At 35.5% G+C, this 26,225-nt stretch overlaps 1 protein-coding gene across 2 annotated transcripts in view; it reads left to right on the forward strand.

Moving 5' to 3' along the window:
• The window catches only part of LOC120773120 (phosphatidylinositol phosphatase PTPRQ), a 94,606-nt gene that overhangs the window by 42,015 nt on the left and 26,366 nt on the right, over positions 1 to 26,225 (forward strand). For both annotated transcript variants that reach the window (XM_040102115.1, XM_040102116.1), the window contains 4 exons: positions 3,365 to 3,658; positions 9,592 to 10,022; positions 16,726 to 16,811; positions 24,108 to 24,181. In XM_040102115.1, the coding sequence (XP_039958049.1) occupies positions 3,365 to 3,658; positions 9,592 to 10,022; positions 16,726 to 16,811; positions 24,108 to 24,181 (885 nt within the window). The remainder of the gene's footprint in view (positions 1 to 3,364; positions 3,659 to 9,591; positions 10,023 to 16,725; positions 16,812 to 24,107; positions 24,182 to 26,225) is intronic.

Here is a 26,225-nt window from a genome sequence, read left to right on the forward strand (position 1 = left end):
TAGGTATGTTTTTTTTAGTAAATAAGGCTTCAGACATTTTCGTTGTATTTTGAATTTATGGTTTCTTTATATGCGATTGGAATCATTTCAAAATCTGCATCACTGTCAATATATGGAGCGCTGTTTTTTGGAGCAAAAATAGTCAAGTAAATATTGTTTAGCTGTTTCATGGTTATGTCTTTATAGGAGATGTGTATTATTTGTTTTTTTTTTTTTTTAAATAAGTATCATGTTGTATGCTAGTAGGACCTTTGATTTTCTTTTCTTTAATATATTTTATAACGAAGTCGTACTCTGAAAGTCTAATTTTCCATCTCCTCAACTTTGCATTAAGTTCTTTTAACTTATGCAGCCAGCTCAATGGCTGATTATTGGATGCTACTTCGAAATGTCGTTCTAGCAGATAATGTCGGAAGGTTTTAGTTGCCCAGACTATAGCTAACAATTCCTTTTCTATGACAGCATAATTTACTTCACGTTGGTTTACACAAGGTTCTACTGATGTAGAGAACAGCTGCCAAAGCTGCATTGCTCGTGTCAATGGTTAATATGAATTTATTTTCAAAATTTAGTATTGTTAGAATTGGGTCTTCAGAAATTAATAACTTTAGCTTTTGGAATGCTTCTATGTAATCTATTTTTTTAGTATCTACTTTGGCATTTAGTTAAGGGTTTAGCAATATCAGTTTACACAGACGTATTAGCTTTGCGGGGATACCAAATTTAGACATCGCGGCATAAAGGCACCTTCTTTTCGTGTTGTCGAAGTCAGCTTTGAAATCGACGAAGAGGTGGTGTGTGTCGATTCTCCTTTCACGGGTCTTTTCCAAGATTTGGCGCATGGTGAATATCTGGTCGGTTGTTGATTTGCCAGGTCTAAAGCCACACTGATAAGGTCCAATCAGTTTGTTGACGGTGGGCTTTAATCTTTCACACAATACGCTCGATAGAACCTTATATGCGATATTGAGGAGGCTAATCCCACGGTAGTTGGCGCAGATTGTGGGGTCTCCTTTTTTATGGATTTGGCATAGCACACTTAAATTCCAATCGTTGGGCATGCTTTCGTCCCACCATATTTTACAAAGAAGCTGATGCATGCTCCTTATCAGTTCTTCGCCACCGTTTGAAAAGCTCGTCCGGCACCGCCGCTTTGTTGTTCTTCAGACGGGTAATTGCTATTCGAACTTCTTCATGGTCGGACAATGGAACGTCTGCTCCATCGTCATCGATTGGGGAATCGGGTTCGCCTTCTCCTGGCGTTGTACGTTCACTGCCATTCAGCAGGATGGAGAAGTGTTCCCTCCATAATTTAAGTATGCTCTGGGCATTGGTGACTAGATCACTTTTGGGGGTTCTACAAGAGTATGCTCCGTTCTTGAAACCTTCTGTAAGCCGCCACATTTTTTCGTAGAATTTTCGAGCATTACCCCTGTCGGCCAGCTTATCAAGCTCTTCGTACTCGCGCATTTCGGCCTCTTTCTTCGTACATACAAAATGGATTCGTATGTCGTGTATGGCGAAACGATTTCACACAGATCGAACGCACTTGTGTGTCGTGTATCGCCCCTTTTAAGAGCACTATTTGTTTAAAACTTTTTCCCGATAACTTCGTTGGTGTTTGATTTGGATATTGTAAAGCAAAGGAAATAGAATGTAGTCATGGTACCTACCGATTTCGGGTATTTTCACACCGTAACACCACGTTTGGTTGGTTGAATAGATACCAAGCTATGGATGGCTTGTCTAGTTTTCACACCGATTACATTAAGCCTTCTTATACCATCTTTGGTGTAAAATTTAATGTCTTTGACGAATATCCAATTTCAACTTTTTTCACACTCAGAGGTGTCACTAATTAATGTGGGTCCCATTTATTTTTTTTTCAATGCTTATGGGCGTGCTTAAAATTGTAAATGTTTAAAATAATAAAAATAATGGTTGCAGAGTATGCGCTAAATAAACTTCTCTTTTGAGTCTGTGATGTAACAGAAATCTGTAGGTAATGTGATGAATCCGATGAGGTTTCCACTGCGACTTTATTATTTCCAATATATAGTATAACAACTGTTTCGCAAACATATTTGCAGTTTCATCTTGTTGCATATTACTCGTATATTAGTTGTTAATTGAAGTGTCTTTACGTACTGCCACAATTTCAATGATTTTAGGCATGCATTTAGTTCATCAGCAACAGTTGATCGGGGAATAACTGGAGGAGTCTGACGAAAATCACCTGACAACAGAATCATGGCCCAACAAAAATATTTTGGTTGTCATGAAGATCTTTCAACGTTCTGTAGTGTCTCCAGTGACCTCTCATTAGCATTCATTCTAAACAATAAATTTTCGTACCTGTAGGATCTTGGCAATTGCTTTATTTTTAGCGGTGGTGTAAATTGGTGTTCCAGTGGTTTGCATATTTAATGGTAATTTCAAGACAGAATGTGCAGTTCACTCGCCTTCATTGAATAATAATAAAGTTCAAATCGAATCTAAATTTTATTTAGAAAACTTTTTTATGGGAAAAGGAATTGAATTGATTAGGGTTTTCCCCACAATTATTATTATGTTCCTAGAACTCCACGAACATTTCAAGACCAAGATATGATAAAACCGTTCAGCAGTTCTCGAGTTTTCGCGAGGCTAACGAATAGTAATTCATTTATATATACATACATATATACCTATACATATGTACATATATGGGGTATTTCATACCAAATCGACCACTTTTGAACCAGACCCCTTTAGATTTTGCTGAAACTTATCCATCCTTTTCTATCCTTTGAAAAACATTTCTGAGAATATTTTTAAAATTTTTGTCCAACTTCAAAAAAATTTTGATTTTTTTTTTTTGAAATTTTGGCGAACTTCCCAAAAATGACGTTTTTAATTAAAAAACCCGATTATTTTATACAATATAATTGATCGTGTTAAATTTTTTTGGTGTATTTTTTCGAAAAGTTCATTCCAAAACAAAAATCAAAAAAAATGGTCCCCAAAAGTCAATTTCTACAAAAGTTATAGATATTTGAAAATAAAAAAGCCATTTTTTGGAAAAATTCAAAATTTTTTTGAAGTTGGACAAAAATTTTTTAAAAATTATCAAAAATGTTTTTCAAAGGGTAGAAAAGGATGGATAAGTTTCAGCAAAATCAAAAGGGGTCGGTTTCAAAAGTGGTCGATTTGGTATGAAATACCCGATATACATATACATATATGTAAATATATATATATATATCTGTATATGCGAATATATACTATTTAAAATTTTAAAATTTCACGTTTATTTTCCCTTGAACACATTTCTAGTAATTTAAAAGAAATAGATTATTCATTAATGTCTGCTTATTTTTTTCAGAACCTGAAATCTCTAGCATAACTCTAACAAAAATCAGTGCAACTGAGCTCGGAATATATTGGAATGTTTCAGTGAAAACAGAAAAGTGTCTAAAAGCTTATGAAATTTATTTGTATGGCCCATTCCAACGTATGGAGGAAAAGCAAATCAGTTATTGGAACGAAACAAAGGAAAACGAATATGCTTTTGAAAACCTAGATCCATGTGGCTTATATAAAATTAGCGTATATCCTATATCTATCAATGGGTCGTTCGGTTTACCCAGCGAAATAAGGTTAAAAACTTTGGAAGCTCGTGAGTAATAGTAAATAAATATATATATATATATATGTAGTAATGCGATTGCCATATGTATTTATAAATAAACAAAAAATTATTGCGTAGGACTCAGTACATAACCTATATATAATTGAAAGTCAAAAGTATACCATGTTCCATAATCATGCTTTCGTAGGCTTTGGATAACTGAAGTTGTTTTTTGGGCTATTTGATATTTCTCCTATTCTCTCTGCATTCTTTGTTTGTTTTTTGACAAAATGGCGGCGGTTTGAACAAAAAGTATCGAATTTTGTCCTTTTTCGACAGTCTTTCGCAGAAAAAAGTAGGAAGATTTCAAAAAAACAGCTTCCATAGCGCGATAGCAAATGACATTCGAAATGCTCTCTCCAAATTGGAACTAGAAATCTTCAGTTCCTTAAAACTCTTTCTTTGAGAGTGGCAAACGTTTTGAAAAACACCATTCTGAGAAAAGAATGAAAACGCGAACGCGGCAGATGTCTCGCTCCGTTCTCCACTCTGTGAAACGATGTAGCGACCGTAGTAATTTGAATTTCGATTTCAAAATTTCAGAGCATGTTTATTATAGTATGTACTATCCGATAATGCAACAAAAAAAACACGATTTCTCGAAAATTTCACACTGAGACGATCCCTTAAATATTCTTCTTAATGCAAATTGAAAATAAATCGCTAACGTTTTCGTTCGGTTATTTTTTACATTTCTCTAACTGAGCAACTTTGCATGGATTAGTTAAATTTTTGGCGATAAAACTCCATCATGAACCAGTGTTTATTGGTTGTTTATTTGCTTATTGGTGCTGAGCTCAAACTAATATTACAAAATTGATTGAGGCAACTAGAGGCGTTAGTGACACCATCATACATACATATATTCCATATTGCATGAGCATTTTATTAGCGATGGATCACTCATTAGTAGCCAGTCGAGTTAAAAAGGGACTCCTGTCGATTGGCGGCGGTTCGAAACGCATCTATGACATCGTAGCAGTATGCTAAGTCAATATTATAATATTATAAAAGGTGATCCAAGTAGAGGTACTTTTCAATAGTCTTTTTCTTGACTGATCACGCATTAGTCGTGTCAAGCTGTCATGTTATTTTTGTTCAGTATAGTTTGGCATTTCCTCATGAAAATATTATATTTACGTCTGAACAATGTTTACAAATTGTTCAACTTTAATATCAAAACTCACGTTCTATAAAGAACGTCTTTCGCGCAACTTATGGCCAACTTAATCGGCCTACTGAGCATCTCGATGGTGATCACATTGAAACGTGTATTTTGTCCATTTCATCTCCTTCAAAGTAATTCCCTCCTGCTGCAATACACTTATGCCAACGAATTTTCCAGTTATCATATACACTTGGGAAAATCCTCGTCGCGTTGGCCATCAGAGCTTTCCTCGATTCAGCTTTTTTATTCTTAATTGAGTCAAAAGTGTTCTCAACGTGGTCATGTGAACCCGAAGTAACACGAAGGTAAATCAGGTTGCGGCACGATATTAGTTGAAAATATGGCTAAATGATCACTTCTTTGTTCAATAAATACAGACATAGTAGAAATCGAGGAATTCACTTTTACAGCCTCACAAAACGACTCGTATCTCAAATACTAATAAATATTTTGACGTGAAATTTAGCATAGATGTCACTAACAGTACTATCTACTTACAAAAAAAATTACAGATTTGAAAAACACGCGAAGTTCACATTTCAATTTGATCACAGTTATACTCTCGCAATAGTGTACTACAGAGTATAATAGTTTAAATCACCCGGTGACTTAAAGTATTTTCCTGGCTTTGATTCTTTCAAATTGCAAGAGTATAAAATGTTTGATGGCATCCGAACTTAGTCCTTCTTTATTTGTTATACTTTTGCAACCTGATGCTACAAAATATAATAGTTTTGTGTTATTTATATATAACTATACTGTTCAAAACTATTAAAAGCGCAATTAATCAATAACCAATACGCCAGAGACATTCAGCTTTATCCTCGATATGGTATGAGAGGGTTTTGTGGGAGACGATTTGAAAATTTGGGCACCGTCCACTTTTTGATAAAATCAGATATCTCGGGACCCGACCTACCGATTTCGACTAAATTTATTACGTGGCTTTCTTCTCATATTCCATGTGACTGTGTGAAAATGGCCGAAAAATATGTATATCTGTGCGTAAAGCATACACAATTGGGCGATAACTTGACGTAGCCCCACTTAACTTATATCAGGACTATTTATATAGTTTCGCGTTCAGAGTCAATTAAACCAAAAATTATTGCGATATGTAATTGGAAGTTTTTGTATAATATTTATTTGAAATATCATCTAATCTTACTATCTAAAATTAAGTCGGGTTCTTCTTCCTGACGCTATAACTCCAGAACGCACTAACCGATTTCCACGGTTTTGCATTCGTTGCAAAGGTCTCGGGCTCCGTGAGGTTTATAGCAAAGAAATTTCAGGAAAAATTTCAACAGAAACCAGCACCATCTCTGATACATAGCATGTACTACAAAAAAATATTTTAAGTAGATGGCGCCGGTGCGTGATACGAGTACATTGTTTGACAGCTACTCATTGTTCTCTGCTCAGTTAATTTCATGTGACAAACCGGTATTGTGTTCACTGTAAAATTGTGAAAAAAATAAAAAAAAATAAGTTATTCGTTTCCTAACATTTCGATTGGAAACCATCATATCAATCACGTGTATTGTGCAAATTTTTATTCAATTTCAACAGCAGGCATTTGTCTTTAAGGTGGTAAGTTGAACTGTGTAAATTATGTGGATCGTGCATTTGAGGTTAAATTCACCACTCTGTCCATAGTCCAAAACTAATGCTCGCCATTGTATATAGTCACAATTTGCCCTATTTTAAACTTTAATTAGAAGATGTCAATAATATAAATTCAATCCTGTTGAAATGGGTCAAGTAGTTTTTGAGGTATGGCATATGGTATAGTGGGCCGTGCCATGTCTTATTCCTCTGACGTGGGCCTGTCGATTTTGAAAAACCTATTTTGAGATGAATTTACTCGCCAGGAACAGAGACATGTAGTAATCACGTAGTCCGCCTATTAGATGGGTATACAAGAACCTCCATCTGGTAGAGTAGCAACTCATAATTTATTACTATAATCAACCAATTGAACCAAACACAGAGCAAAACTCTCTTGAGTATCTCTGCGATGCTACTAATTGGTCACGAAGATGCTACTAGTTCGTAATTAAACCAAGTAAAACTACTCTTGTTATATTCACTAGAAGATACAAAACTCCGGAAACGTGGTTTCACTTGATGGTCGTTTTGTTACTATCCTGAATATGAAGTGATGTAGGGCTTACTTATTTAGAACACCTTTCTGATCCTTCTTGTCAAATTCCTTCAGACAAATAACTATGCAACAAGTGCTAAACAAATGCTGGGGAAACTCTATAAACCCACATTCATGGGACCGGATACTTTTTTACGTTCCAAAGAGTTTTTGTTATAGGGCCACGGAGAAACCCATTGGAGAAGGAATAGAATATAACATAAATGAAAGGATAAATAATTTCCGGTGTTCTTCGGTCTGGAAGTGTAAGAGAGGGGAATGCTTCAGTTTTTGGGGATAAAAATGGTTTATCTCGACATCCGAAAAACGAAAGGGTTTGGGTGATCTCGCAGTTTAGATATATATGTATTTAATTCTGCTGTCTTCTACTTCTTTCTTTACCATAAAAATAGCAAGGTCTTTATGGATATTTTCATTACGCATGTTCCATGGTGAACACGTGATTGTTCCAAGCATTTTTGATTGGAACCTTTATATTATATCAATATTAGTTGCACAGGTCGTACCCCACAGTTGAATGTCATACATCCAAGTTGGGTTTATGACCGCATTATATAAAAGCACTTTGTTGTCTAGGCTAGCCAATTTAAATTTGCAGCTCTCATGTTCATGCAAGTTATTTTACTAGATATACTTACATATGTGTCTAGGTGAATACCAAAATAAGTTACTTCGTTCGTTTGGGATACTAAAACATTGTTTATTTTTACTGCCGGGCACCTTTTTGGTCTTAGCGAAAATGTAACATGCTTACACTTCCGTTCATTCACATTTATACGCCAGTTGGCTAGCCGTTCTTCGCCAGAACTCAAATGCTCCGCTAGTATTCTTGATGCTATAATGGGGCATTTGCTACGGCTCAATAAAGCTGTGTCATCCGCAAAAGTTGAAGCCAATATGATATTATCTATTGGAAGATCTGTTGCGTATATGATGTATAGAGTTGGGCCTAAAGCACTGCCCTGTGGTACACCAGCCCTTATCTGTCGTTCATGAGATATGAAATCTCCCACTTTTACCGTAAATTGTATATTGTTTTAAATAAGACTCCAATGTTTTATATAATTCTAAAGGTAGAATATTTTTAATCTTATATATATAAAAGGGCGGAGCCACGTCTAGAAATATAGCTGAGCAGTACTCTCTGTGCTCAAATGCCTTTCTTATTTCGTTAGTAATTCTATTTACTTGCTCTATCGTGCTATGTTTTTCACGAAACCGGAATGCTCTTGAGAATATCGGTCGTCGCCTTTTGGATAGCTGAAATGTCCTAAATGTCCTGAAACCAGTGTCCTTTCATGGGCAAATGAAGTTTTCCAAATAGGTAAAAATGCCAGGGATGCCAGATCAGGTGATGATTATGGTTAATATGGAGTTTTTTGTCAAAAAATCAGTGACAAGCGTCGACCGATGACACGGCACATTATCGTGCAACAGGCGCCAGAACCCTGCCTCACGGTATTGTGGTCGAGCACGACGAATGCGTGACAAAAGACGCTTCATAACACCAAGGTAAAACACAGCATTAATCTTTTGGCCAGGTGGGACGAACTCTCGGTGTACAATACCCTCGGAATCGTAAAAACTAATCAGCATTGTCTTTATTTTTGTCTTTTTTTCGGCTTCTCCTGATCGTCACAGAGGTTCTCACGACCTTCTTGGAATCGCTTAAACCACTCATGCACGGGATAGGCACTGATCACCATATACATTTTTCATCATTTGAAATGTTTCAGTAAACGTTTTCCCAAGTTAAAAACAAAATTTAATATTTGCTCTTTGTTCAAAATGCTTTTACGACCGATGACCAAAAGCTGCTGTCACTTTTTGATCGATAACATCGATTGTAGTTATCTAATTATCTTAAAATTTTTACGAAATATCAACAAGAGATCAAACTTTTTATTTCATATACCCACCAATAGGTGGCGCCACCAGAAACAGTTATATTTAAAAAGTTCTGTTTCTTTTGCGACAGACCTTGTATATTATGTATGTTTGCCATAACCGAAGTATACGCCAGGTGTTTCTTAAATTTTAATTTGGAGTCCAATATCACTCGTCAGATAGACCACTCGATCTTTACTTTGCCTACTTTAAGTACTGTTTTGGCATGCTCCGCACGCAGGCATATAATGGGTTGTTGTGTGCTGCTTCCGATTTATAGGTTCCCATTTGTGGTCCACAAATAATTGATTTCTTTAAATAAAAACCAAAATGTATAATACACATGCTTGCTTCTGTTATTTTTATCCATTGTGTATATGGCAATCCACGGTACCATGAGCTTAAGTAATACAGCCACGCGAATAGAGAGGTTTATCATTTTGCAACGAAATATTTATATGCCTGCAAATAAAATACATTTTTATAAAAACAAAATATTTCTATATCTACTCTTTATATTGTTACATCCAATGTAAGGCGTATACATATGTACATTTGTTTGTTATACTAGAAAAGTAAAAGAGAGAAACATTTACTTGTATATACCATATATAGTATATCTATTGTATTACGTGAACACTTTGGGTTTTCTATTGGGACTAATGACAGATATTTTTATTCTAAATATGCTATTTGCAGAACCTACACCTGTCCAAGCTGTCAACATTATATCAGAAACACAAGCATTAAATATTTCATGGAGCCCTTCCCAATTTGCTGATTTATGTGTAATAGAATATCGTTTGACGGGTTGGATTAATAAGAACTCATCTAGTCAACGTTTTGATAAACAAACAAATGCCACCTCAATCTATATTACTGGGCTTTATGCGTGTCAGTTATATAGTATCCAGATAATTCCAACTACTGGCAATACTGATGGGGAACCAGTAATTACAGAAGTCGAAACTGCAGCAAAGGTAGCAATGGCAAGTAATATACAAGCGTTGGCTCAGTATCCAAATGCTCTCGAGCTTAGCGCTGTTGATTCAAACTTCAATAACAAATGTGAAACTATAATAGCAAGATTCCTGTGCGAAGAAAGCAAGCCCGGAAATGCCACATATAAGGTAGTTACTGACTGTTTATGTATTTTATATTCATATAGTTGCAAATTTTGACATTGTTAAAATATCCCACTGTATAGGTAGGCATGGTATGAAACAAATATATTGATAAGCTCCTTTTGGGCTTAGTTCCCTTCTAAATTGATTTCATTAATATGTTATTAAAATAAGTGCAATAAACAAATATTCCAATATAAATTAATATGATAACCTTTAAAATCTTTTTTTAATTTAATGTTATGGTAATTTTTTGTAATTGAGAAAACATCTAGTTCCACGGGAAAATTTTGGCAGCACTGACAACATCCACATTCGCGCATCACGCCTGATTGTAATCTGCCTTTTGTGGGTACATAGATGCAAATAAAATTAAAGGAAGGATTATCCTTTCATTTCAGTTTGCTTGATAAACAACATTTTTTGGTTTCTGTTACTGTACCCAAAAAATAAGGCATTTGAATTTAAACTGCGCGCGTCAAAGGATTTGGAGAATAATTTTTTTTTCGGTTGGTAGTACTGTCAGTCACATTTATGTCAAATTTCATGTCAAAATATTCATTAGTGTTTGAGATATGTGTCGTTTTGTGAGCTGCTAAAAGTGAGTTTTTCGTTTTTTGCGATGTCGAAATTTGTTGAGCAAAGAATTTGCATTCAATTTTGTTTACTTAATCAATTTTGTGCTGCGGATACGTTGAGGATGGTCCAGAAAGCCTTTGGTGATGAGGCTATGTCCAAAAAAAATTGTTTACAAGTGGTATAGTGAGTTCCAAGCCGGCCGCGAACGTGTCGAAGACGTAGAGCGTCCAGGGCGACCATCAACCTCAACCGATGAAGCTCACGTTCAACAAATCAAAGATTTGGTGTTGAAAAACAGTCGATTAACAATTAGAGACCTTGCTGATGAAGTTGGCATATCGAAAGGCTCAGCCAATACCATTTTGAAGGATGTTTTGGGCCTCAAGCGCGTCAAATCTCGACTGGTACCGAAAACATTGAATTTTTTTGGAAAAAAGGCATCGCGTTGAAGTGTGTGAAACGATGCTTTTCGACTACCAGGGTGTCATGAAACGCATTATAACCGGCGATGAGACTTGGATCTATGCTTACGACCCCGAAACAACCGATCAATCGAGCGAATATCGTGCCAAAAGAGAGCCGAGACCAAAAAAATCGCGCCAAAGTCGCTCAAAAATCAAGGTCATGTTGACGGTTTTCTTCGATTAGCGTGGTGTTGTGCATTATGAATTCCTTCCAACCGGTCTAACAGTCAACAAGTAATATTATTTGAACGTTATGCGTCGTTTGCGTAACGCTATCCGCCTAAAAAGGCCGGAATTGTGGAAAGACAATTCTTGGTTTTTACACCATGATTATGCACCATCCCATACTGCCTTCGTAATTCATGATAATTTCGTCAAAAACTCAACCCATATCGTTCCGCAACCACCGTATTCACTTGATCTCAAACTTCACCTGAGCTCAAAAGATCGCTCCGGGGACACCGTTTTTATACGATAGAGGTGATTCAAGCCGCAGCGAAGACGGAACTGTAGGCCATCCCGGAAAGTGACTACAACCAGTGTTTCGAAGATTGGAAAATCTGTTGGCATAAGTGCATTGCATCGGGAGGGGATTACTTTGAAGGGGATAAAATTGAATTGGAAGAATAAATAAAGAATTTTCAAAATAAATACAATGTCATATTTTTTGGGCACAGTAGTATACAGATAAGATGGTTTTCCAACTCGTGAACACGCCACGTACCCACTATATAGTAGCTGGCCGTGTGAAAAACATATAATTTCTAGATTTATGCCACATACATATGTACTTCTAGCGACTATCTTTGTGTCCTGTTGATTGTCATCACAAATGCAATTTTCACTGGAAACTGAATATGTTTGAACTGAAATGGCAAGTCGTTGGAACTCAAATGAATTCGTAGAATCAAGCATTCTGCCCCCTGTATTCGATGGCAGCGTCACAATCAGTCGGGTTCCATTACACAGTTTCGGCGCACGAAGATTGCGAAACATAATAATGACAGGCCCAACTTTGAGACGCAAACGATGCGGCGGCATACCAAACCTCTCCAAAGAATTTATAAATTTCACTAAATCAAGACGATCGATCGATTTGTATGAACACAAACCTCAAGGAATGTTCGGGTAAACATTCGTGATGAGTTCATCTTTCGTTGAAGTGAATAACAAAAGGCTGGTGGAATTGATATCAAACCACTGGAAGTATAAACTGAAATTTGCCCATTTCCAATTCTTAGCGAATACGATATAAAATGTCTTCGGCAATGTCATTTTTGTTCGTATCCCATAATTGACGCGGATTTGAAGGCTAATATGTACGAACTTCAGTGGCATGCGAAGTAGGTATCGCACTGCAATACTCAACATTGATATGAGTTTTGAATGTGAATTAGACAATAGTGGTGAATATGGTACGATCCATGTATTGGGAACTTCGATATTCACTACTTTAAATTGAATGCTGAATGTTCTAACATTGTCGTCTGGTGAGGGACGCCGATACAGTGGATATCCATCATTTCCAGGTTGTGTTTCCGCAAGAAAAGCACGTGGATAGTGTTTGGTGCGTTTATTGTTAGACATACAAACCGAAGTCGGATTGTGGTGTCCGTAAGATCCATGAACCGTATTGGTTTTCATCACTTCGCATAATACTGGATCTTTCTCTGCATCAGGAATTTCCGCAGAAATGATTTCATCAATTTGATCTGATGTAACCACCATCTACCATCCAAAGAAGAATGTTTGCATGCGGCAAACCCTTTTTCTGCCACTCAACATAGTACATCCAGCATGTAACATCACCATATATACATCGTACTGTTGTTTGAAAAGTCCTGCTGTGACATCGTGACGATCTGGCTGATTGACCTCGATTCAATAATTCCGTAATCTGTGGCCATTTTGCATTGCAAGAACTCGTGCATGTTTCTTGGGCTGCCAATGTAAGTATGTTGATGGCAAAAAGAACGCCGACCGATATTAGCGCGACCTCTTCATGGCTTCGTAACAAATTTCAATCTGTAATTGATTACTTTGTATGAAACGCACATTAAGGTTTCACTGAATAATTTACCTTTTGAATAGTCGAAATAAAGGAAGCAAACGACCGAAATTGAACGAAGAATTATTTCGCAAAATATCATAAAAGTGAAACTGGACATACTGGGATTAATGAAAACAAGAAAATACGGCTGCACCGAAGCTAATATACCCTTCACAGGTGCATTTCTTTTAGTAACTATGTGTTCAGTTTTTATGGAAGCTATATGCTATAGTAATCCGATCTGAACAATTTTTTCGGAGATTACATAATATATCTTGTCAAATGTGAAAGTTTTCCATACATGCATTTCATTCCGATCGTTCAGTTTGTATGGCAGCTATATGTTATAGTGGTCCGATATCGGCCGTTCCGACAAAAGAGCAGCTTCTTGAAGAGAAAATGATGTTTGCAAAATTTCAAAACGATATCTTAAAAACTGAAGGACTAGTTCATATATATACAGACAGACGGACGGACAGACGGACAGACAGACAGACGGACATGGCTAAATCGACTCAGCTCAACATACTGATCATTTATATATATACTTTATAGGGTCTCTGACGATTCCTTCCGGGTGTTACAAACTTCGTGACAAACTTAATATACCCTGTTCAGGGTATAATTAATAATAACACTCCTAAGGCATTAGGGTTAAACTAAAATACATAACCAAAAAATGAAACTAAGATTATAAAACATTCATGCAACCAATATTAAGCGAAGAAAATCTTCAGATCAATTGGATACCACTCTTATTGATGGCAACACTTATTACGATATCAAATTACCTTATAGAGGTCGGTTAAATAATATACGGAGAAACTGTTGAATGATTCCTTTGTTACTTGCGTGATTCTACAATGATTCAACTTCAGCTTACACAGCTGTAGTAGCTTTTTGGGAATATCAATTTCAGACATAGCGGCATAAAGGCAGCTCCATTTCGTGATGTCGGAAGAGGCTTTAAAATAGACGAAGCGGTGGTGTACGTCGGTCTTCCTTTCACAGGTCTTTTCCAAGCCTTGGCACACTGTGAAAATCTTCAGTCTTTATTTACGCTCGAACCTTACATGCGATGTTGAGGTGGTATTTCCCATGTTGGTTGGCGCAGATTGTGGGGTCTTTCTTTTTGTGGATTGGGCACAGTGCACTTAAATTACAATCGTCGAGCATGTTTCGTCCGACCATATTCTTTTAATACATGCCCCTTATCAGTTCTTCGAAGCCATCCTGGTGTTATGCTTTCACTGTCATTTATTATCGTTAACATGTCTATCTTCGACAATGCCAAAATAATACAAAACATATATATTAAGGCAAAACAGCACTTGGAAATTGTATTTAAATTTTCCGGGTAAATCATATTTCAAAAACATGTGTTTTGCTAAGCTGGAAGGACCAACTGTACCAAAATCAGATACCCTATTTTGAACTTCTGCGTAGGAATCGAAGAGCTGCTCAGCCAGTGCGTGTCCCACAAATGATAATCGGAAGGGGCCAAGTTGGCAGATTACAGAATTCAACAGTTAAATTAAGACTTATTTTTTACAAAAATGGATTTCGTTTTTAAGTAGTCATATATATACATATAAATATAGTGTATTCATATGGTATATATATCCTATTCATATTACATTTTCGAACAAGGCCCTCTTAGAAAATATTTTACTTGAACATACATTTTCAACACTCTTTCTCAAGTTAAAAATTTCTAGACGTTAATATTTAAGACCAAGCATTGCTACAAATTTAACATATTTCTGTTTTCGCAAATTTTAGTGAAAATATCAGTTACAATTTTGTTAAAACATACTATATTTCTCTACGATCAACCACATCTCGAATGTAATGATATTTTATCTCTATGTATATGTTTGGTTCTCTTATGAACTATAGGATTCTTCTTTCTACCGGTTTGTCACTTTTGTAATAATAAAGCTTTAAATCTACTGTTTTTGATAAGTACCGTACAACATGATTTGCAACAGCCTCAGGAGTTGGCATTCTCAAGAGGAGATATGTATGCATTTGCAACAGGAATTGCAAGTACCATACGAATTGTTTAATATCGAATTACTGGCGAAAACGTTTCCCAATAGTTAATACCCATAATACCCAGTTGTTGACTACAAGCTTTTGCTAAAAACCTAACCTAAGCTGCTTAAGGCTGCCATATTGCTTGAAGAATGCATAAATTTTCCCAGAAGGAAAATCTGGACTTAAGGCACGCCACTCGAGCAATCATAGAGTTAAAGAAAGATTTTGCCTTCTTCGCTAAATGTTTTGGTGCAATGAAGAATTTATTCATCACCATGCAAATTATCTGCAAAATCAGAGAGTTCCTTTTCCAACAAATCAGTGTAGATTTCTGCATTTATTTTGGTGAAAATGCTGTCCATACCATATGATCTACCATCATGAACGCATTTATGATATTTCTTCCGTGGGCATCTCAAATCTCTTCAATATTTATGAAGACCATCTGGTCAATCCAAATTAAATTTCTCTTCATTAATGGAATTCTTCGACACGAAATTTATATTTTCCACGAATTGCAATATATGTATGTACATGAATTTTCAGGCACACGTTGCTTGGTCAGACTCATTACTTTAATCAATCCCCATCTGATAATTCTGTTCCTACAAATTCCTAAATTTTATTTTATTTTTGTTTTCTTAAACTCTCATTCGCGCTATACTGACTTAAAAGTTTTTAAATTTCGCATTTTGTACCGATATGACTACTTGATAGGAATCAGAACAAAAACTGCTAACTTTTTATTAGAAATAACGGTACTATGAATACGGTACGAGTATGAATTTTTTAAATGTTAAACCATGAAGTAATTACAAGAAAATAAACGGTGTCCCATTTCGCGGTTCCTTACATTTCAAAGAGAAAACACAGAAACTTCAAATTTAATCGGGAATGTTTATTTTCATTCATTTGGCATTTTTTTTTTGTACATTATCTGATTCAAATGTTGGCCGCGGCTACGACTCAGGTGGTCTACCCCTTGAGTCCAATTTTGGATGACTCGTTCGAGCATTTCGACTGGTAACTGATGAAAGACACGCATAATGTTTTGGTCCATAGACATAAGTATACTTTAATATTTGACAAATCTATTGACTGATGCGACATGTGGGAAGTGACCGTCTTGTTGAAACCAAGAATAAATTGTATTTCTAAAGCTTCACTCAATAAGCCATAAAAACCCAAAGTTTCATTTTAGATTATACATCTAGTACAAAAGAAGTTATCTGTTATCGAAAGTAGGTCAAAGCTCTAAGGCCTATAGGTACCAAAGGTGTGGACATCAGTGCCTATGGCCGACTTTTTACCGAAATTATAAGGCAATCTGTGAGATAATTTAATGAAATATAGAGAGTATTATTTATGGATAGTGTTGCCAACAATTAATAAAACTGGATTAATACTTCCCCTTACCCTTCATATAACTAATAATTTATTTATTATGATAAATTACTCTTAAAATATTTTGTAAGAATAATACGACAATTGATAACGGTTTAATTATTACATGTTCGGAATTATGTATTTACATCCATTTTAAAATTCAAGTACGAGTAATTCTTTATGGTCGCAGGTCGCCAGACAATACGTGGAGGGTCAAGTCAAAGGAGTAACATTTAAAGCATTTTTGGCTCCACTTTCACCTTATACATCATACAGGTTAGTATAACTTGTTACGTTAATGCTTACCTAGAACATAAAACTTATGTCAAAGACCGACGTATAGTATATATTGTAGTATGCTAAGCACATATGGTTTGTGTGTCAAACGAATTTTGAATTTTTATTTCAAAGCAAATGGAGTTCTGGACCATAATAGAGTGGAAGAGACCACTGAAATTATGTAATATTGTTCATTGAAGACACCCAAAGCTATAAACCTTTCTGGCACAACCACATGCTTTCTGTCATTTTGAGATTTATCAAAAATATTTAAATTGAAAGTAAAAGTGAAAATCAATAAACAAAAAATATTTTTGCGAAGCCCTTTTGTTGAAATGAATATTTTGTGTAGATTGTTTGGAGTTTTTTAAGGAGATAGTATAAAATGTTTATTTTCCCTCCTTATGGAATAAAATATCTTAAGATTGTTTGCTGTTATAAGCAACTTGGCTTAGGTTTATGCTTTATATATGTATATTTTGAGTTTATTTTAATTTTTTTTCATCAGCTGGAAGTATCAACCGAAATTTGCCCATATCCAATTCTTAGCGAATACGATATAAAATGTCTTCGGCAATGTCATTTTTGTTCGTATAAATGACGCGGATTTGAGGGCTGATATGTCGAAATAATCTTCGCGAAAATTGTGCGAACTTCAGTTGCATGCGAAGTAGCTATCATCGTCAATTTTTTTGTTGACAGTGTGTCCGCTGGCTGTACTGCAATCCCTGGGTTGAAGTACACCCTTTGGCCTTCTCCAAATGAATTGCGAAATGCACAACAGTCGGAAAATGTTCATGAGTTGCAAAAGAAAATATCTTACAAAACTTGCAGTACATGTATCGACCCATTAGATACTTGCTGATCTCATTTCGTTCAAGGCCAAAAACCGCCATATGGCGAACTTTGGTGACGTACTTGCACTATTTGATCGATATCACCAAACTGCAATACTCAACATTGACATGAGTTTTGAATGTGAATTAGACAATAGTGGCGAATATGGTACGATCCATGTGTTGTCGGGTAATTTTTCATTTCATGCAACGGTTTAGTCAGCTATAGCGAACAGACAAAAACCCAACTTATTTTTTTATATAAGCTATGGGAGTTGGAGTAGTATCGACGATTTTTTTTTACCGATTCTATCTATTAGCTATTATGTCGCATACTTAAAATATGTTCCACGGGTTTCATTAAGGTACATCATATCCAATCATATCTTAGTATGGAGCAAAGTCAGCCGGATGTTCGAAAATCCTGATATTAGTTAAATGGGACTAGGTCAAGTTTTCGCCCAATTGTATTTATTTTAGACACCAGGATATACTGTTAGGAGTAAAACACGCTCTGTAATTTTCATTCAGATATTTTAAATATTGATCGATATATTCAGCGTAAAGTCATCTGGAAGTTTGAAAATCTTTTTATTAGGTATATGGGGGCTCAGGCAATTATTGACCTGATTCCCTTTTTAATACACAGAAAAACTATTGTTAGCAAAGGTTTCTGTTTGAATTTCAATAGTATATCTCACATATTGACCGATATTTTCGGCTAAAAATCAACTATAGTTACTGGGGCCCACATACTATTCGGTATTTATTGGCTTGAACAGTTTTGTTTAATTTTTGGTCATAAAGTGATATACTTTACCGGAGTTATTAGTGCACAATTTATCCCGTTATATTAATTACTTCTTGATTTGTGTACTGGAAAGTTAAAAAATCAATTGAATTTTAAAATTGTGTTATATGGGAAGTAGACGTGGTTGTAGTCCGATTTTTCTCATATTCACGCTGTGATATAGGAATATGAGAAAAATGCCACGTACTAAATTTTGTCGAAATCAGTCGGTCAGATCGTCCAATTTTCACACCATTAGTTGTTGATTTATTGCGCTTTCAGTAGTTATGAACTGTACCGGGGGAGTAGTTATGATCTGTATGAGGAGTAAGTCGGGCTATCTTCCTCTTTCATGCATTGTTGTTGGTTGTTGTATCTTTAGTAGTCACGAAGATATATAGATTAAACTTATTAAAGGGCAGAGCCGCGTCCACTTTTTCCAAATCTATTGGCCATAAGTGGGTGCACTCGCTTAGATTTATGTGATACGTACAACCCATAGGTGAACAAAACTATAATACTCTGTAGCAAAAGGTTCAATATTCGCTATACGCATTTATAGATCGATTATAATCATATTTGGTATCTTTATGAGTCATACCTTATTGAGAATATAAGGATTAGACTCTAGATTTAAGCGCAACAAATATGTCATGCTTTAAAGGCATTATTTGTAGAAACTTTTGATTGTATTATTTGATGGGTATGCGTGCTATTGAGATACAAAATGTCACCCAAAAGTGGAAGGTGCCAGGCAGTTACACACATTTCGCCATAGTACTATGTATGAAGCCCTCAATCACCTATTGGTTGTGTAATATAATGGTTCTGACGTATAAATTCAGTGAGTTTTCGCACATTTGTTAGTTTTCAAATCCGTTACGCTATATGGGGTACGTCTGTAGCAAATTACGTTTTTTATCTTAATTTTTAAGCTGAATTATAGCACTTAATATGATTTAGATTAATGGCATTTTCAGAGCTTGGAAAGTTTCTGCATGGTATATCAATTTTTTTCTAAAGACATCGTCCCTTGGGCAGCAGTACTCGAAACAGCCGGTAGCGAAGTACATTTATTTTGCGTTATATCCGTCTCGAAGTCAATTACATACCGGAACGTTTTCTCGCTTTTGTGAATTGTTACGAGAAAAGCAGCAAATCTATTGTTGTCAAAACATTGGGAATTACAACATTTTTTTGAAAGGACAGGTCCACGGTAATGGTAGTAATATGAGCGATAAAAATGAAGGATCCCAAAATCACGTACAACGTAAAAGCAAACGTTAAGATACAAATGTGTTGGTAGAAAACATTTGTTGTGAACGATCCTTAATTTTAATATAGTATTTAGTATGTAATTTCGTGGTGCCCACATGCTGAATTTGGCTGAAGTCTACACGACTGAATGCTCTCCTCGAGCAATAATAAACTAATCTCTCTTATCAGCATATATCTTACTGCATCTCACGCCATTTTTTTAATCTTACATACATATAAGATTTAATTAAAAATTTTGTTTATTTTTGTGGTTAAACTTTGAATAAAGATATAAAAGAATATTCTCGAAAAGGCATATAAGAAGACTAATTAAAATTGAAGAAAGTGAAGCACTTTAATGCGTTACTATTTGGTCAGTTTTTCGTGTTTTTATCATTGAAAGAAATTTATAACTACATACGGTTTCAACTTTTTTTGTAGAATGTAGTAAAAGGCTTCACCGAATCGGAGTATGCTTACCAAATTCAAAAAAGCATCAGACTCGCCAAAGGCCGTTTCTTTAAGTCTCGTTGCTTGGAAAAACAAACACAAAATTAAAAGAAACCCATTCTTTTACATAAATACTTATTTTCATAACGAAATACATACATACATGTACTTTCATAAATAAAGCAAAATTAGTATGCAATTTTTTCTATTCTACTATTGACCTTGACATAGAAGAATTCTTCGTTAACTGTGGCATCGAAGAATTCTTCATTGACTGTGGCATCAAAGTATTCTTCGTCCCTATGGTAAGCCAAAGGAGTGATCTGTTACTTTTCCTAGAACATCGCCGTGTTAATTTTCATCGATCGAAGGAAGCGATACAATCATGCTGCATCGTTTACCCTGCTCGCTTACCAATGTCTACCATATCCCGCTGGGAATTGTAAAAAGTTAAAGATTTTCATATTAGATGAACAAGTAAGCTTATAATAAGCTTGTGAGCAACGGATCTTTGTATTTTATATGTGCGTGAAACCCATTTAAACAATTTCAATTTATACGTGCAGAGTGATTACTGAAGTAAAAATTTAATGGAATAATAAATAATAGACACTTAGTTTTACTGCTATATTTTGGTTCGCGTCAGATAAAATTATATTAAAACCATCTTCAAATGAGTCATATATATTTGACATTACCTCGACCACAGAGGCTAAATTTAATATGGAACACATCAACCAGAAGATCGAAATTATTTGTATTAGGGATAAGAGGTTTAGACCAATGTATGAGCAAATTTCATGCAATTCAGCGCTAAGCCATATCATCTTTAAGAAAACTTCCTCTTCCTCTGCTTCTCTCTGCTGGTACTGCATTGAATACTTTCAGAGCTGGATTGTTTTCGTCCATTCGGACGACATGATCTACCTATCGTAGCCGCTGTCTCTTAATTCGCTTAACTATGTCAATGTTGTATATATACTAGCAAGAGGGAATGTATGGTAATTGGAAACTTCTAAAATTTGGTTTTTGTTCGTTGAGAGAGAACTTTATTTCTCAATTGCTTTCTTACTCCAAAGTAGCACCTTTTAGCAAGACTTATTCTGTGTTAATGATGTTTTCAAGATAGACAAAATTATCTGCGACTTCGAAATTATTACTGTCAATTGAAATCGACGAAGAGGTGGTGTGTGTCGATTCTCCTTTCACAGGTCTTTTCCAAGATTTAGCGTATGGTGAATAACTGGTCGGTTGTTGATTTTCCAGGTCTGAAGCCACACTGATAAGGTCCAATCAGTTTGTTGACAGTGGGCTTTAATCTTTCACACAATACGCTCGATAGAACCTTATATGCGATGTTGAGCAGGCTAATCCCACGGTAGTTGGCGCAGATTGTGGGGTCTCCTTTTTTATGGATTGGGCATAACACACTTAAATTCCAATCGTTGGGCATGCTTTCGTCCGGCCATATTTTACAAAGAAGCTGATGCACGCTCCTTATCTATTCTTCGCCGTCGTGTTTGAATAGCTCGGCCGGCAAACCATCGGTCCCCTGCCGCTTTGTTTTTCTTCAGACGGGTAATTGCTATTCAAACTTCTTCATGGTCGGTAAATGGAACATCTGCTTCATCGTCATCGATTAGGGAATAGGATTCGCCTTCTCCTGGCGTGTTGCTTTCACTGCCACTCAGCAGGATGGAGAAATGTTCTCTTCATAATTTTAGTATGCTTTGAGTATCAGTTACCAGATCACCTTCGGGGATTCTACAAGGGTTTGCTCCGGTTTTGAAACCTTCTGTTAGTCGCCACTTCTTTTCATAGAATTTTCGAGCAATACGCCTGTCGGCCAGCTTGTGAAGCTCATCATACTCACGCATTTCGGCCTCTCTCTTTTTTTGTCTGCTAATGCGTCTCGCTCCCCTCTGCAACGCAGTCTGTTTTCGCGCTCCTCATTGTACCAGCAATTCTTTTGCATTTTCCGATAACCAATGGTTTCGTTTGCAGCTGCTCGGTAAGGAGCTTGAAATGCCGTTTCATAGTCCCTTTATACCGAGTTGCTGACGAGTGCTCTCAGAAAGAAAAAGTGCAAATCGAGTAGAAAATCGGTCGTCTGACTATTGTGATTGCAGCTTCTCGACGTCGAGCCTTCCTTATGCTTGTTGACGTGTGTTCTTTACTACACAGAGGCGAGTGGGTATCTTGCCTGCAACAAAATAGTTGCCCGAGTCAGCGTACGCACATCTAAAACACTGGAGACTTCCATCTTCCGTCTATCACAAAATGATCGAAAATCCACTAACCAGATTTTCGATACGAAGACCGTCAGGTAGCTTGATGAATCCCAATCCCAAGTGAATGGCGCTCACAGAACTTTCCTCACTTGCGTGAACTTCTACACATGACTCCATCCTCCTTGTGTCAAAACCACATACTAATAATGTGTTACCTGAATTTCATTAACCCGAATGTTATATGTTTGGAGCTAGGTCAAGTTTTCGACCGATTTTATCCATTTTAGGCACAAAGATACACTTATAAATAAAACACATGCCAAAAATTGGGCATCGGTCGGACACTAATTTCATATTTCGGGATTAGAGAACAAAAATAAATATTAATCATCGAAAATTGCTTTGTTGTTTTTCAGAATATTATCCATACGTTTGCACCAATTTATAAAGCATTTTTGCCGCTCTTATTGAGGTATCTTCGAAATGGCTCATGAGGTGTCGAAATACCTATGACCATTTAAGTACGAGAATAAATAAAAGTCATTCGGTGCCATGTCAGGCCTATGCGGTGGATGAATAATCAAATTGAAGGTCACAGTGCTAAAAATACAAATGTTTCAGTCGATGTTTGAGAGCTCCCATTATCGTGGTGAAGAGTGATCCGTTTTCGGCGATTCGTTTTTCTCATTTATTGAAAGACAACTGGCAAGTAAATGATTATGAATAATTCAGAATTTACTGTTCTGCGTTGTTCTAGTGGTATGTTTGCGATATGTTCAGTTGTTCCAGAATGCAGCAACCATTATTGGAAGTGCTTCGCATGATAACAACTTTTGTTAGATTTGGCTCATCTTGAAACACCCATATAGACTGCTATTTACTTTCGGCCGGATACGCATAAATCCAAGTTTCATCATTTGTCACGATTTCATAGACGTGTTGTTGTTTTTTTTTACAGTCAAGTGTGCATGCAATATTGAATTTATACTGGCACCACTGATTTTTTTACGAAATAATAATAGTTTGTAAATTAATCCACGTCAAAAGCTGACGAGAAAATGTTCGCGATTTAATTCCATTTTTTTGCGGCCATGAATATTTCAAGTTACTGTGAATGTGTATGTACACCATAACATCAAAAATATCAAACTTTACAAACAATATTTTTATTCAGAAAATAAGTATTCGTGTGATTTGAAGAATACGGAACCGCATACTATTTCGAGTAGCTTAAGAATTATAAAAAAATATTACAGACTTTTTCAATTGACATTTAAAAAAAGTAAGCAACGGTCTCTAAATATGTGAATGCATGTGCGGCAATAATATGAATTATTTTTGTTCCTTAAACTTATTTTTGTTAACAATGCTCTCTCTCTCTAAATATAAGTACATTGTCTTGTTTTATCCTTATGTTTTTTCTGTTTAGAGTAAAAATATTGTTTAAATATCATTAAAAACTAAATAAATAGTCAAAGTACACATATGATTCTTTGATTGATTGCGTGGTCCGATTAGCCGGATTCCTGTAATTGATTGAATTGTTCAATTTAACGAGTATCGGTCAATTTAATCGAAAATTGTGCAAATTTTGAGTGCAATTGTCCGGGGTACTATATTAAACCCCAAATACATACACATATACATTTAGCGTAAAAGTAGCCGAGGCTCTAATTGGTACTTGTTATGAAAATGTAATAACTCATAATATTTATTGTTTATATTTTAGATGCGGAATTGCTTTATTCAATGTTGCCGGATGGTCTTCAGCGGAAGAAATCATTTTGTGGACCCTACCATTCAGTACGTTTACACATACATATCTATCATTTTATTTGTTTCTAGTACTAAATGTGAAATGTGTAACTGCTTATTTTCCTATGATTTAGTTTTTTCCGTTTAACTCGTTTATTTTTTGATAAAAAGTGTTAGTGTATATATTGTATATGATTAAAATTGAAAATTTCTTATTTTTAAACTCTCGTTACATAAGTATGGCTTCAGAATAAAATACATTTGTCTAACTAACAGTTGCTTGTAACAGCTAAAGGGGGGTAGGGTTTTCAAGGTAAAAAAAAGACTTTTTTTGTAAATTTATTTCTCAAATCTGGATTGAGTAATTTTATTCGGACCTTCTGTACATTATAGAGCACACTTTAAACAATGTAAGGTAATTTTTTCAAGAATTTTCAGAAATATTGAGGCATAAGCCGGTAACAGTGCTTTCCCCAGAACGTCTTGAGAAAAAAAAGAAGAAGAGTGAACATCGCAATCACTATAACTCGGCCGGAAATTATCTGAAAATAAGAAATAAAGAAAAATTAATTAAACTATAATCAAATCTTCCCCCCAACGTTCTCTGTTAATTTTTTTTTTTGCATTCAAAAATTTTTGGCGGCCATCTAAAGTGTAAACTGTTATTTTCCACTAAAAATTCCGCCATTTTGTGGATGGAAAACACCCTTAATGAAAAAAAAAATTTAATAAACGTTGGGGGCGGTATTTTATATGTTAAAAATGTGTTCAAAGTTTGAAATGAATCGATTAAGTAGTTTTGAAATGACAGTGAACACGGACTTTGAAAAAGTAGTTTTGAGAAAAACACGTCAAAAATTGCACTTCTATCTCGACCGCCCTCAGCTGTTAGAGTTAGAGCGTTAAAGGCCAGGAGACTAATAAGACGATAACTCTGAGAATATTACTTCTATCGACTTAAAATTTTAAGGACATATTCTTGAAACGTTAAACAAAAAGATAAGACAAAAAAATCGATTTTTCAATTTTCGATAATTTGTATGTATGTAGGTACAAATTAAAGTACAAGAATATATCGGCATAAAACATTGCAGAAAAAGTGATTTTAAAGTAAGCCGTCTCGTTTCTAAAAATTATACATAATATAAAGATTTTCTAACTCCCACTTAACTTTATACCGTACACCACATACATATGTATAAGTCAATATGCAAGATACATTAGCCAAATACACTCAGCGTATATTATTGGATATTTTATAGTTTAATCCCGAAAACGTGTGAAATTATTGTCATCGATCAAGTGGGGCGAACTAACGTATTGGTTTGCTTTCCGAATGGCTCCAATGGAGCAATTCAAATCGTTTATTTCTAAATAACAATGTTTAAGAATATGCATTTATAAATAGTTACATTCGTATGTCTGCTCGTCGTACTTCGCCATCAGTCCCAGGGCATTAATAGGCACAAACAATTTTCATATTATGCCCATGAAAAAAGGTAACATAGATGAAACAAAAATTCAAACATACACTGAAAAAAGTTTCAAGGATATCGTAAAGTACTTGTCAAACAATAACAAGAATTACTACTCATACCAACCGAAGAGCTCAAAAGGCCTAGTTGTTGTCATAAAAGGTATAGAGTCTTCGGTAGACTCTATCGATGTGAAAGAAGCACTGGAAGAAGGTGGTTTTAGCATTAAATCAGTAGTAAATATTTTTAACAGGAGCAAAGTCCCACAACCAATGTTCAAAGTAGAACTGATGCCAAATTGTAACCAACTAAAGAAAAATGAAATACACCCGATTTACAATTTAAAATATCAGCTCCATCGCAGAATTACCGTTGAGAAACCACATGAGAGAAATGGTCCAGCACAATGTACAAACTGCCAAGAGTATGGACACACAAATAATATTGCACTCTACGCAGTGTCTGTGTAGTGATCTACCAGAGAAATTAAAGCATAGAGAAGGTGCAGGTTCGACAGATAGAAGACGCTTGTCTGGCTGGAAAAAACCTAGTACAATTAATTATTTGAACACCCAATCTGGATTAGCAAACGACCAAAATATCATGGCGAACGCGTT

This window comes from Bactrocera tryoni, chromosome 3 (assembly GCF_016617805.1).
Source record: "Bactrocera tryoni isolate S06 chromosome 3, CSIRO_BtryS06_freeze2, whole genome shotgun sequence".
NCBI classification, from domain to species: Eukaryota; Metazoa; Arthropoda; class Insecta; order Diptera; family Tephritidae; genus Bactrocera; species Bactrocera tryoni.